Genomic DNA, 14,083 nt, shown 5'->3' on the forward strand with positions numbered 1-14,083 from the left:
CACCAGGGAGGGGGTGACTTGCAGTTAAACCTTAGACTGCGTTTGACCATCGCAGATTTTTGTTGAAAGCTCTTCCCCACCCCTAAAACTCTGTAACTCTTTTTCTTTCTCTTGCCTTGCTCAGGTCCAAATCCACGGGAGATCCCTGGCTGACAGATGGCTCCTACTTTGATGGTACCGGCTACGCAGAAATCAAATTTGAGAGCCAGATCGGCTCGACCAAGCGCTTTGAACAGGAAATTCGTGTGGTCTCTTACAACGGGATTCTCTTCTTCTTGGAGCATCAGGCAGGTCCCCCTCCCAAATTTGTCCTTCGTTCATCTCTGGGGGGTTCGCATACACTAGTGATGATGGTGCTCTGGTTCCAAACACTGCAATCCCGTGCAGGGGCGGAGAACTGTCACCTCAGTACACCAGGAGGCTGAGTTGGGCATGTTTTACCCTCCCCACAGGGCCAGTTCCTGTGCCTGGCTGTTCAGGATGGAAAGCTGGTGCTTTACTATGACTTCAAGGAAGTCCTTGAGATGGCAGCACCCAACAGTGACCCCACGTCTCTCACCGTCAGCAGCACCACGAACAAAGCGGTAATGCAGAGCAGGAGATGCTCCACCCCAGAGGCGGTGTTTCCCTGGGCTCCTAGACGAGCGATCTCTGCTTGGGATCTAGAAGTGGGGGGCCTGGCAGCAGCAGGAGATGCCTGGCCTGATCTAACTGGCACCACACCTGGCCGTTTGGAGGGGACCTGCTCAGTTCCACGGTGTCCACTCACCGGAGAGCCTGCCACTTGCTCTTCTCCCAAGGCAGGGGAGCGCTGGCAAAGGGCTTGCGTGGGCTGCTCGTCCAGCGTCTTTGTGTGAGGTCGAGGGATGTAATCACAGGCTCCAGAAGGGGTAAACACGGTGAAGCGACTGTCACCATCCCAAGCTCGGGCTAGGGGAAGCCCAAGGCACTGTCTGTCTCGGTGCAGGCACTGCCTCCATTTGCAGCCTTGTTGCAGGAAAGGCTGCAGCAGTGCAAAGCAGCCGAGTAATGCAGCACAGGCTGACTGTGATAATCCATCCCCTTAGCCGGCATCTGGGGGCTCTGCTTGCCGGAGATTCCCTCCTGGGGCTGTCTCTCTCCGAGGGACTCATCCCCCCTTGCTGGCCAGCGCTTCGCTATGGAAACCCAAAGCGTAAGCGTGGCACTTATAGGCACTGGTTCTCCCACAGCGTGGACGGGGCTCCTGGTACATAGATGCTCAGAGCAGGACAGACCAAGTCCTGCAGGCTCTGGGACGCTGTCCTGGCACTGAGGGGCTGATTCTCATTCTCATGTGCTGCTCCACTGGGGATAAACCCTCACCCCGAGGGTGCAGGAGTTTATTTATCGTATTCCTCTTCGACTCCAGATCCAGATTTTCCTCCTCACCCTGGGTTTCAAGCAGCGCATCTTAGTGCGGCTGGAGCGACAGACCATCTTCATGGTGGAGCAGGAGAACTCCCTGGAGAAAGCCGTTTCCTACTACCTGGGGGGCGTGCCCTTGCCCCTGCTGCCCGAGAGGTAACAGTCCTAGTCCTAGCCTGCCAGGAGAGAGTCATTGAAGGGGACAGGGTTGCTCTCTGAAGGGAGGCAAAGGTCTTTCTCCTGATTGCTTCAGCATCCTTCTGTGAAGGAGTCATGGGATGGGTATCAAAACCTCCCCCACCCCCTCCCCAGATCACTGCTCAGCCCCACAGCCATTCGTGTGCTAGCCACTGCGCCTAGGTGACTGCCCACCCTGTCCGAGCAGTCGAGCCAGCTCAGAGATTTGTCTTCTCCTTCTGTAAATGAGGCAGAAGTCTCTGTCCTGGTAATGGACAGGACCAGGGCTCCTTGCAGAGAGGAAGCGGGTTGGGCTCTTAGTTGCATCCTGTTTATTTCCAGTGACTTAACTTTGCTGTTGCCCTTTGCACGAGGTCATCCATGGACATCTGGTCACCCTACGTGGAGCTGACACGTGCTCCGGGCGCCATACATCTCCCCGGCCCCAGAGTAAAATCTTTCCCCTTGGAGCCAGGTCTGTCTGGTCACAGATATCAAAGCCGGAAGGAGCCATTAGTCTGACCTCCTGCATGACACAGGCCTGTTAACTCAGCCACTTCCCCCCTTTCAGCTTGAAGGCCATCTTCCCCAAGGGAGGTTCGATCCGGGGGTGCATGAAGGGCCTGAAGGCGCTTGGCAAATACGTTGACCTAAAGCGCATGAATACGGTCGGAGTGAGCTACGGATGCACCTCGGACCTCTTGGTAAGTGGGGCCCGTCTGTCCTGGTATCGTGCTGGGTAATTCTCTCCACTGCCTCTAGGGGTCAGGCGCAAGGCAGTCTGCATCAATGGGTGCTGCCTGACCCTCTGACCCAGGAGGTACAGGTTGCAGCTGTAGAAAGGAGCCAAAGGAAATACTGCGGAGTCGTGATCGTGATCTCAGTGCCGTCTGCCTCGCGGCATGAAAGGCCCGATTCTCCTCTCGCTTAAACTGCCGTAAAACAAGTACCCCAGCAGAGACCCAGCCCAGAGGCGAGTCAGAGCGGCTCTTTGCAGCAAGTGCTGGTGCTGAGTAAATGGTTAGGAAACGCACACCGCCATGTGTGATGTACACACATCCCCGTATCTCTGGTACTTACCTGGTCCCCACTACTACAGTGTCTGAGGGTATGTTCACACTATGGAGACTGTAGCTATGCCAGCACAGCCCTGTAGTGTGGACGCAGCCTGTATCGACAGAAGGGATTTTTCCATCAGTGTAGGAACACCACCTCCAAGAGTGATGGTTGCTATGCAACGGAAGGGTTCTGTTGTCGACAAAGCTGTGTCTGCGCTGAGGGTTAGGCTGACATAGCTACGTCAGTGATAGTGAGGAGTTTCTTCGCACCCCTGACTAGCGTAGCTAAGTCAAATTAATGTTTAAGTGTCGACCAGGCCTGAGCACTGCACAGCCTTTACTGTATTTATCCTCACAACACCCTTGTGAGGTAGGGCAGTGCTGTTATCCCCATTTTACTGATTGGGAAACCGAGGCACGGATCGACTTGCTGTGGCTGCCTTGCTCACTTGTAATGGAGAAACGCCCTGTGATTGTGTTTTTCCTTCTCTGCCTCCTGCAGGTGGCCCGCTCAGTTAAATTCCACGGCCACGGCTACCTGACGCTGCCTCTGAAGAACGTGCCCTCGTTGCAGGACTTCTACACGGGCTTCAGCTTCCGAACCAGCCAGAGCCACGGCCTGCTGTACTCTCACTCCACAGCGGTAGGACTGCAGTGCACTTCTGCTGTTCCCCCCCGTCACAGCGGGGCCCGCACTTCACCTCGAAGGGGGCCGCACGTTTCTGAGCCCCGAGCTGCTTCTGTTTGAGGCTGCGGTTCGGCTGGCTCTTGCAAGTAGGGTTCAGTGAGCACGGCTGAGGGGAGAGGGACACTGTCATGACAGCAAAGCCTTCTGCATCCTGCTCACCCCAAAAGCCCAACCCTCATCCCTAATCGCTGCCTCGCCAGAGAGGTGTGATTGTAACAGGAATCCCAGCAGGGAGCAGGTGAGCTCTTGCATGAGCTCAAGGTCTTTGGCTCGTAGTAAGAGCTGAAGAAGGGATTTTCAGAAGGAGCTGTATTTCCTGGGTGTACGGCAGGAGGTTTCTGTTACTCTCTCAAAGAAAGGGAGGCGTTCGCTCCGGTGGTGAGTGAACAGTGAAAGGGAAGGGGGCGGGGAAGGGTCTCTGTTTAGAAAAGCAATGTTGGTAGATCCTCTCTTGCCCCTTCCCCGTGCGTCTTTGGGAGCCACAAAATTCTCTCCAACCCCTTAGCACAGAGAGCTGGATTCTGGCGCTTCTCCTGGAGATAGATTCCCCCCAGACATGAGGAGCCCTCACTTCCCATTCCACCTGGGGCCACGTCTTCCTGACTGGATGGAGGATCCCCCTTGCTGTGACATCACCTGATACCTCTGTGCCTGGCTGGGTGTCCTGGGAGGGAAGTCACGCCAGGAGGGCAAATGGCCGTTGATTCCTTGTAGTCGTTCGGCCATGTCCAGCTCTCGTGCGAGGCGTTATTTTTCCTTTGTAGGAAGGGAATTGCCAGGTGTCTCTGAAGAATGGCCGAGTAGCCGTGACAGTGTTGAAAACCGAATTCACCACAAAACATGCCTATGCGGACGATGCCAGCCACTACGTCGCCATCTACAATGATGCCACGGGGTACGTTCTAGTCATCCCTCATAGCAGCACTGTCGCCGCTGGTAGTAGGCACTGCCTCGTCGCAGCGTGCGGGGGGCGCCGGGGCCGAGTGAATCACTAGCCATGCTCTCATTGCAGGGTTCGGCTTTACATAGATGATCAACTCCAAGGGCCCAAGCAAGGAGCCAATCGCTACAAGAGGCACAGGCGCCAGGAGGAGCAGATGCTGTTTCAACTGGGTGGTTTGCCAGAGGCCGGCGCTCTTAGCAACCTGACGGGCTGCATCGGGAATGTCTTTGTGAAGCGGTGAGTGCGGTGTGTCCCTGCGGTGCTGTCTCCTTAAATTGCCAGGGTGGTTAATTTGCCCCTTTTGTCCTTTCCCCTCCCAAATCAATCTGCTCATTTATCCCTTCCCCCAGTCCATCTGTAACCCTGATTCCCACCTCCCACATACACACACCTTCCTGATGTGCTGAGGTGTCCGACCCAGCTGGTGTTTGCTCACCTGCTCAGGATGTGCCACCCCGGGGCTCCCCCACAGTACCGGATGGAGACCTGTTTCCTTTGTGCAATAGGAAGTTAGACCCGCAGATGGTTGTGGACCTGCAGCAGAACACAGAGAGCTTCAACGTGACCATGAGCTGCCCATGGGACCGGCAGCCACAGCAGATGAGAGCGTCTCTGAAGAAAGACAGGCGGAAACTAAAGGTGTTGGACTCTCTTCCCGCTCTTCAGCTCCTCTGCTCCCATCTCCTAGCCGAGCTGTGTACTGGTGGCTTAAGGGTGCAGTTGGAGTCAGTGGCTGGAAATGGGGCAGGGATAAGGAACCTACCCACACCTGCCTACCGTTGTAGTTGCGGTTGCCGTGGGTGAAACGTGGGGCCATACTCTGAGCTGACATTAACCGCCTGGGTGTGGACAGCAGAGGAGCTGCCTTGCATTCCCTGACCCATTCAGTCCATCTCAGCTCTTCCCTGCTCCTGGCTGTGTCCTCCAGCCCAGGGCACTGCACCCCCCGGCACTTGGGCTTCATGACGGCATTCCAAGGAGCCCACTCTGCCGTCCCACACCCTGCTGTGTCCCATGGTCACCCAACGAGGGGCACTGGTGTGGGGGACACTTCAACTGGCCTGGGACTGTGCCCTGCAGAGTCAGTGCCGCTCTGGGATTGGTGATTCCATGTTCCCCAGCTGTGAGTTGGGTGGCAGCAGTTTTAGGAAAGGGAGCGGGGGTAATTTGGGGTCTGTATGAAGAGGCAGTAGAGAGAGACTCAATGCACCTTTGCGAAAAACAGAAAAAAGCAAACCAGCTCTTCCCTCTGGGAGCCCAGATAATCCAGAGCAGGGGTGGCTCTGGCCTATGTGGGCCCCAGATACAAGGGTGACAGGCACAGGGTAGATGCATTGGTCTTGCGTGTGGTGGCAGACAGCGCCCAAGTCCTCCACAATGGAGCCGTTGCTTTCCTTACCCAGACCCTTTCTTTTCCAAATTGTTCTCTTGTAGGTGCCAAGCAAGGCTGCATTGAAAGACCATAGGCATTACCAGGACAGGACCTGCCAGTTACCCAGGCACCCCAAAGCCGCTAAAGGTGCCTTCCGGTTTGGAGGATCCTCCACGAGCCATGTGGAATTCGATGATATCCCAGCGTCCTTCCGTGAAAGGTAAGTGTGCTGTGTCTGCCCTGTCTCCATACACCCAAACCCTGCTCCACCACCTGTCGCAGAGAAGTACAGGCTGGTGATGAAGACACCGGGCTATGAGTCAGGAGTTCTGGGGACTGGCCTGGCTCTGCCATAGACTCCCTGGAGGGAATTGGGGGCAAGTCACTTTGGCCCAGATTGTTAAAGGTATTTAGGCGCCTAGGCACTTTTGAAAATGGCACTCAGCAGTGGCACCCATCTGCATCTTTAGGCACCTAAATCCCTTTAATAATCTGGCCCTTAAACGCTTTGTGCCATAGTTCTCTGGATAACAGGGATAATTCTTAACCTGCTCCGTGGGGCGTGTGAGGGTCGGATGCTCCTGGCAATCTCAGTTGGAAAGTGTAGTAGCATGGGGCATGGTGGCGGTAAGCTCTATTGGGGGTGGGGGGGAGGAGGAGGAGGAACTGTGACACTGATCAGCCCCTCTTGTTCTGCAGGTCCCACTTCTCCATGGACGTCAGGCTGAACTCAGCCAGTGGGCTGCTGTTTTACGTGGCCAGCAAACTGCAGGGCTCCTTCATGGCCCTCTTCGTCTCCAGTGGCCGCTTCGTGTTCCTGGCAGATTTCCATGGGAATAAACTAAGAATGCGGAGCAAAGACAAGTACCATGACGGCAGGTGGCACACAGTAAGCAGAGGGACCGCTGGGCTGGTACTTGAGAGGGCGAAATGCATGGCACGCAAAGCTCCCTTTTCTAGCCCTCAACTAACCCCTTATTCCCCATTCCGCATCTCAGAGCAGTGCCACTGAGGGGCAGGAATTCCACCCACAATGAGGTGGACAGCAGGAAACATTTTTGTGGCCGCTTCTTTTTCTTGCGTCGTTGAGGCGAAGGTTGTTTTTCAGGTGGCAGCTGTTTGACGCTGCCCACGTGGTTATAATCACCACGCATCTGGCAGAGGCATGGGGTGTCTGTAGAGAGTAAAGTGGGTGGCAGAAGGGTCATGTTTTCAAATGGACGGTCTCCCTTTCATCGCTGCGATTGGTGGCTACGGTCTTGCACCTCTGACAACCTGATGGGGGTGCTAATCAGAGCCCTTCTGAATCATGAACCACATCGATTCTGAGGCCAGAAGGGTTTAGTTGCCTGACCTCCAGCATGTCGGAGCCTTCTCTCCCTTCCCAAATTTAGTCTGATTCTTCTCCCTCACCAGAGCTGGGCTTTCCAGCTGGACCATGGGCGTAGCAAAGCATGGGCATGGGTAGAAACAAACAGTTATTGCTCTGAACCCTGCTTACCACGTGGTGTGTAACGCTTGCTCGTTGCAGGTCTTCTTCGGCAGGGACGGGAGCAGGGCTCAACTGGTCATCGATGGCCTGAAGGCTCAGAACGGCGTGGTGGCTGCCACTGGAGACTTTCTGGCCCAAAGCCCGTTTTATGTGGGGGGAGCTCCTGCTGCGAAAGCCAAGGCTCACGTTCCAGTAAGGACTCCTGGCGCCTGGTCACCCCATCCCGCCATCCCAGCTCACTGCAGGAAGAGCTTTTATACCGGGTGTCCTCCCTTGTCCGGCAAGGGCAGAGGACGCTGCCATCCCAGATGAGTCTGCCGAGGGCGTCCATCTGGCTGGCAGCCCTTGGAGTCTCTTGGCTAGTCCTGGTCTCTCCCACTGCCACTGCATTGTGCAAAGTGGTAAAAGTTGCCAGGCAAAAATTAAACTAACGCAGCTCTGGGGAGAGTTGCCCAGATTCTCATTTGTACCCGGCCCTACTACCCTGCTAGGGGCTGGACGGCGGGCACAGCGCGCACACGCCCTTAGCTTAAGGCCCCTCTTCCCTGTCAGAACGGCGTAAAGGGGCCACGGAGTACCAGCCCACATGATGCCCAGGCATCCATGCTGTGCTGTTAGATTTGCCAGCTGTCTTCAGTGCCAGGAATCACACGCTGCTGAGTTTCCTGGGGACGCGCTCAGGCGCTGATGGAGCTGTTCTCTGGTGGCTTCGTTCCCTGCTCCAAGAGGTTGCAGAGGACAGTCATAGGCTCTCTGTCCACAGGGCTCAGTCTTACCACTGTCCCGTCCCCTCATTCCACGGGCATAAGGGGCTCTTGGGAGGGCTGGGGCCTGACCAAACCCAATGCAGTCAGTAGAAGGGCTTCTGTGAGCATCGCTGGGTGCTGGATCCAGTCCTTAGCCAGGAATGGCTGTCTGCTGTGATGGGGAGGGGTCTTTGTCCAGCTGGGGGGTTGTTCCTTTGTCCTGTCAGGGGGCCTAGAGCTGCGGAAGAGGAGGCTGCAGAAACTAATCCCAGGAGTGGCTGGTGCATTGGAGGAAGAGCCCTCCAGCCCATTTATTGACCACATGCGTTTCCCACCCACGTCCTGTGCCGACAGGTAATGGACCAGGCCCGCAAACGCTCGCCAACCCTGGCCCTCTCCCTCTCTCCCCAGGATACTTCTGTCCCCAGTTTTAGCGGCTGCCTGAAGAACTTGAAACTGGATGGGAAACCCCTGGACTCCCCCTCTCGTGTGTTCGGAGTGACGCCCTGCTATGAGGGGGCTCTGGAGAGCGGCATCTTCTTCGCTGCAGAGGGTGGATATGTGACTTTAGGTATCGGAGTAACTGGCTTGGCCCTGGGCTCCCTGATCCCTTGAACCCTCCCTCCCCATGGTACGGCCTGGGTGGGTGCTTTCCCAAGCAGCCTGGCCCTTCACCTTGGGAGGTACCCATAGCCTCCCCCTTCCTGATGGCTCCCGTTTTCCCTTCCAGCCGACTCTGTGGCGATGGGTCGGGACCTGGAGCTGAGGTTGGATGTCCGGCCCCGGAGCGCCTCTGGCCTGATTTTCCACGTGGGCACGCAGAGAAAGCACTACCTCACTCTGTACGCAGACGACACACAGGTACCTCAGTGGGGCACGGTTGGCCGGTGGTGAGTGCTGGGGGCTGGTTGGTGCGGAGTCCCATGGGGTACAGATGTTCACAGAGTGGACCTTTGGTGCAGGGGGCGAGCCTAGGTGCAGCTGATGGAAATCCTGCCTGAGCGGCCGGTCCGTCCTGCCCATTTCTAGATCAGATCCTCCGGCGCTGCCTGGAGGAGGCAGCCCCTGCTTGGTGCTTCAGCGCACACGCAGAGCAAGGGTTGTCTGATCAACTGAGCCAATGGTGCGTTCCTCCCTTCGCCTGATCCCAGCTGCGTCCCACTACTCCCCTGCCTGCCTGCCCTCATCACTGGGAAGCTTCTTGAGTAGATCTCTTGTTGCTCTCACGCCTCGGGAGGGCTGTCCCGGGGCTCGTCTTTGGAAAAGCTTGTCCCCGGGAGGGCTCCTTAGCTAAGGTAAGGAGTAAAATCGGCACTTGGCCTTCACGCCAGGGAGAGGGAGCCAGAGGGGAGATGTTCTAGTCACGTTACTTAATGTCCTTCTGGACAGTGCTCAGATACCGCAGGGATGGGCCCTTCCCCCACCCCTCGCATTCCAGCGTTAAGCCCAAAAGAGTCTCAACTCGGCTCTGTTGTTTCATTAGGTCACAGTGAAAGCAAACAGCGGGGCTGGGGAGTTCTCCACGTCGGTGGCCCGCCCGTCACTCTGTGATGGCCAGTGGCACAGCATAGCAGGTGAGATGGCAACCGGTAACCAGCCACTAACACTTGTTGGGCGGGATTTTCCATCATGCCACGGGGCCCTAGGAATCTCGGATTTCCCTCTGCTGCTCTCCCGCAAGGTGGACTGCGGTCAAGGCTGCAGGTGCAGCTGGAAAGAGCTCAGTGTTCAAAACACGCGACTGCTCCCTGTATTAGGAAATCGGTGGCTTTTTTAAGGCCTCTGACAACCGTGTCCGCTCACTAGTGTCCTTTGTCTGAGGATCTCAAAGCCCTGTACAAACAGTAATTAAGGCTGTCACTGGGAGGAAGGGATTAATTATTTGATATTATTAACGCCGCTTAACAGATGAGGAAATGAGTCACAGCCAGTTCAGTGCTTTGCACTGTCGCAGAACACATTAATAACAGACTTGAAGAGAACAGAAGCAGGTGTCCAGATTCCCAGCTCCCTGCTCTAACCACTAGCTACACTGCCTCCCTTAGCAGTTAGCTCTTACAAACCGTCTCTTTTGTTATGGGCAGTCGCCGAATGCTGCAGTGAGACTCTATGGCTGTGGTTTGCAGAGGGGCTCCGAACTGGGGCCAGATTTCCAGGGAGCTCTGCTCGTCTTTAGCACTGTACTGAGTGGTGAGAAGAGTTCAGCATGTCGGGCGGATACAAGGAGCTGAAAATCTGGCCCCGTGTCTGTGTCTCGGTAGCCGTCCAGAGCCCAGCTCCCTCTCCCATAGCCGTGTTGGTTCTCAGCTGATGGCACCGTGTACAGAGTCCTGGAGCATCTCTGCTCTGTGCCACTCCTCTGCCCGTCAGCGCACCAAAGCGGGAGATGAATGCTGCACATCTCATGAGTCCCATTGCATTTTGAGCCAAGAACTGCTTTCTGGCGCCTCAGCTGTCTCCTGTAGATAGACTCGCTCTGAACTAGCCCCATTTCCAGCAGGAGGGGTGCATGCTGGCCAGGGGCAGCATTGTTCTCTGCAGTGCTCTTGGTTCAGTCTCCCCACCTCTCCTGGATGGCTCAAGTTGCAAGTAGAGCCGGTTGGAGCATTTTTGTGCTTGGCTGGAGCCGGTGTATCAATTTCAATGATATTTTCAATGGGAAGGTTCTGGTGGGAGGGGCTCTCCGGTCACTTCCACGGGGAGCCTGAATTGAAAACCTGACTCTTGTGAGCCAAAAACAGACCTTTCGGCACAATTCTGTGTCGCAAAATCATTTGAAAGGTTTTGGTTTCACTTGGAGCAAAGCACATTTGAAAGCTGCCGCGAAGCAGCAGTGCTGTCCTCTGGCCAGCTCTAATGGGGAGATAATCGCGCTGACTTTGGTTTCTTTCTAAGTCATCCAAGACAAACACGTGATCCAGTTGGACGTGGACACAGATGGAAACTACACGGTGGGACCTAGCCAGACTCGCTCAGCAGATACCAAAGAGACGCTCTATCTGGGGGGCGTGCCAGGTGAGTCAAAGGAGCAGTGACTCACTGTAGCCAGAGAGCTCCTGCTGTCAGATCTTGATCCCAAAAGGTCTGAATTTCTGAACACCCAGTGGCACATACTGTGTTCCTACCATCGCCAACGGGGCTCAAACTATCTCCCAAAGAAGTGGCTGGTCCTAGAGCACTTGGCCTGGAGCTAATAACCCCTCAAGAGCTCAGCTTGGGAAGAGGTGTGTAAGGCTGCCGGAGTGTATTCGGAGCCCCCACTCTTGGTATTTCGTGGGATTGAAGATGTGGGAATGGGCCATAGATTGTTACCCGTAGAGTTCCCAACAGCCTCACGCCGAGAGCATGGTGCTTGCATGGCCCCCAGCTGCTTTGGTTTACTCCGGAGGGAATTCTGCGCCAAAAAACTAAAAATTCTGTGCACCATATTTTAAAATTCTGCAAATTGTATTTGTCAGTAAATAACTGTGGCTCCAGCATGGCAGTGGGGAGTACAGGCCACTGGCTGCACTGAGGTGGGAGATCGCCCTGAAGCCCCCGCCTCCCCCGTACAGAGACTCGGCAGTGAAGCTGCACCTGACCCTAACACAGCGCTTCCCGTGCTAACCAGCCTCTTTGTGCCTCTCTGCAGGAACTGCCACGCTGGAGGCTGCTTCGCCGTCCCTGCTCACTCCTCTTCCCCATTACGTCGGCTGCATAAGGAATCTGGTGATAAACCGGAACCCCGTTGACCTGTCACGAGCTGGGACTGTCGGGGGCTCGGTTGGCCTTACGGGCTGCCCCGTGATTTAAATAGTGTAAAGCCTGAACTATGAAAAGCTGCACTACCCGCCAGGTGCCTTGCTGGGCCTAGACACTAAGCCTGCGATCTCTTGTAGCCTTGACTAGCAGCTGCCAGGGACACGGGAGCTCCAGCAACTACGGTGAAGCCATGGAGGTCCAAACCCAGAGAGGGTCTGAGCCTGCAGCTCCACACACTCTATCATCTTATCTTCAATTGGTTTTGATTATTGGTGCCCCCTAAACTCCCAGCTCCAGTACGTAAGTGTTAGAGACAAGCCCCTATTACCTGCTGCTTAGAACAGCAGCGTAGAAGGAGAGTGGGTAGAGTGCACAGCAGCTGTACATCACCCCCAAATCCCCCCCTCTGTTCACTTCACCTGACACGGGGTGTCCCTGCTGTGGGTGTGGGCTGGAGACTTTAAGTTACACACTATTGTCAGAGGAGTAAGAACAGCCTTCGCTAAACCTGTCTCTCAGCATGGTAGTTGGGCCTGCTGTTGCTACTGAGATCGCCTCACTGTAGTAAGGCCATTGGGATATGCTTCAAGGAAACGCCCCCTGAAAACTGGAAGTACACCAGTGTGTGCTGCCCACTTCGGAGAGTGAACAATACACAGATTTCTTTAGAGAGAAGTATGAAAAAGCTAAAGCTGATAGGTGTTAAACACACAATCACCCAGAGCATTATAAAACTCATCTTCTCGCTGGAGGAAGCGAATCTTGTGGTGTCCCAAAGTTGAAGAGAATCAAGATTTGTATGCACAGAGCCGGGGGAGGAGAAACAGTGAGCTACTTCGACCCTCTCTGGCTCTGGACTGGATCCTGCAAAGTACTGAGCAATGGCTGGAAGTGCTGATCCCTCTCAAATCCCTTTACCTTCAATAGGCATGGAGGGCACATAGCACCTTGCAGCCTCGAGTCTGCTGCGCAACTCTGACAGCGCCTCACTCACCTGAACCAAAACATAGTGCCCCATATCATCTGCTCCCTTGTGAGGGGGCAGCAGCTGTGCACCCCCTGTGGTCTTCACAGGACCCAGAGGGGAAGCCTAACATGAACATATGGGGATCTAAGGGGGTTTAAGGCCACATAAGGCACGATCTTAGCACTACATAAGAAGAGACCAAAATAACTGCATGTTCAGTACTCCCCTTTCCACCTGCATGTTTTCCTACGGATTTCTACACTTCCTGGGTTTGCTTTGGATTGACTTGTCAAGCAATTAGATTCAAACATTCTACAACTAAGTTAGGAATTCTGCTTAGTGGTTGGTTCATCTTTGCAAGTGCAAGCTGAACAAGGTGTATCTCCACATGCGTGCGCAACATTGCCAAAATACCCGAATGTTGATACAGCAATTGTCCTTTATGGCACTCACATGTAGCTCCCCCCGTAAACACCTCTTGTATGAAGACACTGCGTTTAATTTAGAAAAAAAAGATTTGTCATAAACCTGCCAAGCTTTGCTGTATTTGTCACTTTGCCCTCTCCACCACTTCTCACGTGTGGCGTCTTTATTTCTACCTTCCATTGTAGTGCAGCTTTCATTTAAAAACAAAACCATTTTTCCCCAAGCCACCTATAGGTCACTTACATATGTCATATATATATTTGTGTGTATATATCTAGTCACCTGGGGATAAAATCTTGCTTCTGAAATGGATTTATAACTTATATCAATATGATTTTTTTTATGATGGGGTAAATATTGTAAAATGGGCTTTTAACATGTCTTTTTATTATCTTTAAACAAATATAATTATGACCCATTTTTAAATTGTAGTATTAAAGATGGTCTTTGTAAATCACTGGTACATATTTTTGAGTCAAATAAAATTTTATGTTCTCTACTCTTTGTTTGAAGAGCAAGGATGAGATTTAAGCAGCAGGATTCTTTTCTTTTGAAGGGAAGAAGCAGGGATTGTTCAGCAGGAGAAACAATCCAGTTCATCTCACGAACATAAAAGTAGGTGATTGCTGGGGCCTGTGTGTGACAACTTGGACCCTGAATAGAGTTAGCTCCTAGGAGGACTGCTTACCAGTATGTGCTAAAGCAAGTTGGGTGTCATAATTTACAACCTCCAGTCTTGGAAACAGCCTTCTAATAACTAATAGTGGAGTAAAAAGAAGACAGCATGTGCTTTTAGACTTCCCGGCCAGGTCATCATTGAACATGGCTCTCTGGAGGCAATTGCCTGTTTTCTCATGAGGCCTGGCAAGGATTTATAACTTAGTCTCAAATGTTAAACATTTGAGGTTCTAGCTCATACCATAGTTTAGTGTGAGGCAGTTAGGACTCTAGCAAGCATGGATTAAGAGTCTCCAGTGTAAGGTCTAATGTGCCTTAGATTATATACTGCAGAGTTCTTCAGGTGCAGGGGCTATACAGGTATGCATCTGGAAATAAAGAATATGCAATGGGACACTCTGCTAGGAAG

General features: G+C 53.8%; 1 protein-coding gene across 3 annotated transcripts in view; it reads left to right on the forward strand.

Annotated features, from left to right (window-relative positions):
• The window catches only part of LAMA5 (laminin subunit alpha 5), a 167,806-nt gene extending 154,311 nt beyond the window's left edge, over positions 1-13,495 (forward strand). For all 3 annotated transcript variants that reach the window (XM_054045341.1, XM_054045342.1, XM_054045343.1), the window contains exons 65-80: positions 125-287; positions 453-584; positions 1,391-1,542; positions 2,135-2,267; positions 3,124-3,264; positions 4,074-4,204; positions 4,322-4,489; positions 4,759-4,891; positions 5,687-5,844; positions 6,324-6,513; positions 7,156-7,308; positions 8,274-8,433; positions 8,593-8,723; positions 9,346-9,436; positions 10,758-10,877; positions 11,494-13,495. In XM_054045341.1, the coding sequence (XP_053901316.1) occupies positions 125-287; positions 453-584; positions 1,391-1,542; positions 2,135-2,267; positions 3,124-3,264; positions 4,074-4,204; positions 4,322-4,489; positions 4,759-4,891; positions 5,687-5,844; positions 6,324-6,513; positions 7,156-7,308; positions 8,274-8,433; positions 8,593-8,723; positions 9,346-9,436; positions 10,758-10,877; positions 11,494-11,654 (2,317 nt within the window). In that variant the 3' untranslated portion in view covers positions 11,655-13,495. The remainder of the gene's footprint in view (positions 1-124; positions 288-452; positions 585-1,390; positions 1,543-2,134; positions 2,268-3,123; positions 3,265-4,073; positions 4,205-4,321; positions 4,490-4,758; positions 4,892-5,686; positions 5,845-6,323; positions 6,514-7,155; positions 7,309-8,273; positions 8,434-8,592; positions 8,724-9,345; positions 9,437-10,757; positions 10,878-11,493) is intronic.
• Positions 13,496-14,083: the final 588 nt, after the last annotated feature.

The sequence above is a fragment of the Malaclemys terrapin genome, chromosome 12 (genome assembly GCF_027887155.1).
Source record: "Malaclemys terrapin pileata isolate rMalTer1 chromosome 12, rMalTer1.hap1, whole genome shotgun sequence".
NCBI classification, from domain to species: Eukaryota; Metazoa; Chordata; order Testudines; family Emydidae; genus Malaclemys; species Malaclemys terrapin.